Genomic DNA, 2,769 nt, shown 5'->3' with positions numbered 1-2,769 from the left:
TTTATCTCATTTTTCAGTTGCAATTTAAACATTACACAGTGACCCTGACGTAACTGTGCCATCGCAGATGGTGATGAGGGAGGCCACTGTGGTGTCGTGGCTGGTGATGAGAGACGTCACTGTGCTGTCGTGGCAGTGATCAGGTGACAACTGTGTTGTCGTGGCTGATGATGAGGGATGCCACTATGCTGTCGTAGCTGGTGATGAGGGAGGCCACTTTGCTGTCGTAGCTGGTGATGAGGGAGGTCACTGTGCTGTGGTGGCAGTGATCAGGAGACAACTGTGTTGCTGTAGCTGGTGATGAGAGAGGTCACTGTGCTGTCGTGGCAGTGATCAGGAGACAACTGTGTTGTTGTGGCTGGTGATGAGGGAGGCCACTATGCTGTCGTAGCTGGTGATGAGGGAGACCACTGTGCTGTCGTAGCTGCTGATGAGGGAGACCACTGTGTTGTCGTGGCAGGTGATGACCAGGCCATGCTTCAACAATATCTTGCAGGTGGGACCCTCTTTAGTTTGCTCTGTTATCTGACTTGTGAAAAGGCAGGTTCTGATTGGTGGTTGTTGCCTCTTCTTTTAAACATGTGCGTTTAGAGCTGAAGGGACAGGCATCGACAGTAACCTTTCCTCTGTCGTCTTTAGATTATGGTTACCGTCTCTGGTTTTGGTGCATCCATAGCAACCCTCTGTGATAGATGGTCTCCAGTCCTGTTCACTCAGGTCAGCATTTATCATGTGCATTTTTGTCACGGCTTCATTATCATGGTAACTGTAACAGAGTAGAACAAAGAATTACAATATTACATAACTGATTTAAGTTGAACATATAAGCACTCAACATCATTATTTCAATAATTACGAATATTATAAAAAGTGGCTATAAAATACATACCTCAGCCAGTAGCCTTTGAGCAGGTATTTTGTGTGGATATTGCCTGGCTGTTGCTCTGAGTTTTTCTCTCTGTCCGTGACCTTGACATCTGTCTATGAAATCCGTGCAAGCAGTGCGGAGATCAGGAAGTCGGAACTCTTCTGATGCGCAAAGAAGACCTGTAATACAATTAATGTATAGTTGGGTTTAATCTCCTTAGGTTTTATTGAAGGTTCAGTAGTCTAGTTTAGTTTTCCGTTTACATTCAATCTATTTCCTTAGTTAATAACCTACCGACAACGTGGTTGACGTCGACTTTGACCTTGCCCGAATGGACAAAGGTGATGAACCTTCTGAATGTCTCCACCTGGTAGTCAGGGACGTGGATGACGAGCGTGTTCGGGTAGGGAGGGGGTTTCTGTTTCTTGAATCTCTTCTTGGTAGTCTTTGTCAGCTCCGACTGTCTCTGATGGTGCAGGACCAGTTGATACAAAGACCTGTAACAGTTGTACATACATAATCAGATATAACAGTCATATACAACCATCGATCAAGCAATGGTAGTAACCTATTTATTTATATCGTTGCCAGCAAAATCGACTTATATGACATTGTTACTCAAAATTCAATTACACGTTTTATTGACATTATTTATACCATTATAGTCTTACCGGCTACGAGTTGCTAGAATGGCCTTGACCCCATGAACCGGAACTTGATCTTTGCCAACAAGGAAAGTGACATCACACAGCTCGGGCATGTTGAGAATAAAAGCAAGGCTGTCCTGAAGACCGGAGGTGCTTTTGAAGATCATCACATGGCTCTGAGCTGAAGGGTGAGGCAGGCTAGAAGGGGCGGGGCTCGAGTCACGTGATATATTGGAAGAGTCACTGGATTCATAACCAGAAGATGATTCACCTGGGCAAAACAAATTACAATATTTATTTAGACTAAAAATGACATGCACAATATGTGCAGGAAAACATAAACATCCGAGGAAGCTGGCACTATCCAAATATGTGAACGTTGTAATACACAACAAGTGCATCACAAGTATATCCATATAAAGATCATCATGACTCGAAGAAGCATCACAATTGTACAACATTGAAGGATGAAGTGTGAAGTGTGCAATATTTTACTTTGCAAGTAATTTTGACCATGTCAATTTTTCCTTGTCCAATGCATATAAATATAAGCGACAAAAGCCTTTTTTGCGATAAAAGTCTTTCCAAATCAATATTTTTTTGCGGTCATCAGTATGATCGTGTTCAAACGTAGATTTTGTACCACTTGCAGACAAATCAGAAAGCAGGATTCTAAAATCGTCATGGAAAATTGTTACTTGAGTTCAATATTTCAAAAGTTCACTGTGATATTATTGGTTAAATATGTCTGTGATATTAAGTAACAACTCACCTCCACTTTCACTGTCCAGGAAATCATTATCCACAAGCAGAAGTCTTGAACCAGTTCTGTCCATGCTTTAGTTACACTCAGATTTCAAGTCGAAATTTACAGAAATGTCAAATGTGTCCGTTTGTTGAATGACTCAATTCCACCTTCACCTTTCTTATAAATCCTGCGTTACACTAGCCTAGGAGACCACGTGACCTGGAGTAGTCTCGGCTCCGCCATGTTGTTTTAACAAGCAGTAACTTGCTTCAGGGTTTGTGTTGATACTGCAATCACTCCGTATTTATTTCTCTGATTAGAATGTGGTGGTAATTAATTGTACTAATTGCTAGCTAACAGCTATTCAATCAGCTATTATATTCAGGGTTTTACGGGGAAACTATTAAACTAATCTCAACCCCTTTTACTTGAAACACACACACAATAATTGTAACTAACATCTAACGGCTAATAATGCGTTATGTTGCAAACAAATGTATACTTGT

General features: G+C 41.5%; 1 protein-coding gene across 1 annotated transcript; it reads right to left on the bottom strand.

The window, feature by feature from the left end:
- Positions 1 to 333: 333 nt before the first annotated feature.
- Positions 334 to 2,351, bottom strand: LOC124121498 (serine-enriched protein-like). Its single transcript, XM_048383317.1, has 5 exons — positions 2,288 to 2,351; positions 1,540 to 1,786; positions 1,163 to 1,365; positions 890 to 1,047; positions 334 to 525 (listed from the first exon to the last, which is right to left on the bottom strand). The coding sequence occupies exons 1-5, from the start codon at positions 2,349 to 2,351 to the stop codon at positions 334 to 336; spliced, it is 864 nt and encodes a 287-aa protein (XP_048239274.1).
- Between the last annotated feature and the right edge of the window lie 418 nt (positions 2,352 to 2,769).

This window comes from Haliotis rufescens, unplaced genomic scaffold, assembly GCF_023055435.1.
Source record: "Haliotis rufescens isolate VD_foot unplaced genomic scaffold, xgHalRufe1.0.p SCAF_47, whole genome shotgun sequence".
Classification (NCBI taxonomy): domain Eukaryota; kingdom Metazoa; phylum Mollusca; class Gastropoda; order Lepetellida; family Haliotidae; genus Haliotis; species Haliotis rufescens.
Note: the sequence above shows the minus strand (reverse complement) of the source record. Positions and strands in the feature narration are given on the sequence as shown.

Excerpts from the sequence above, each read along its gene's own strand:
- LOC124121498 (XM_048383317.1), bottom strand. The coding sequence starts at position 2,351 with ATGGACAGAACTGGTTCAAGACTTCTGCTTGTGGATAATGATTTCCTG. Across the intron at positions 1,787-2,287 it reads CCTGGACAGTGAAAGTGGAG|GTGAATCATCTTCTGGTTAT; the intron begins GTGAGTTGTTAC and ends TGTTTTGCCCAG. Across the intron at positions 1,366-1,539 it reads ATTCTAGCAACTCGTAGCCG|GTCTTTGTATCAACTGGTCC; the intron begins GTAAGACTATAA and ends CAACTGTTACAG.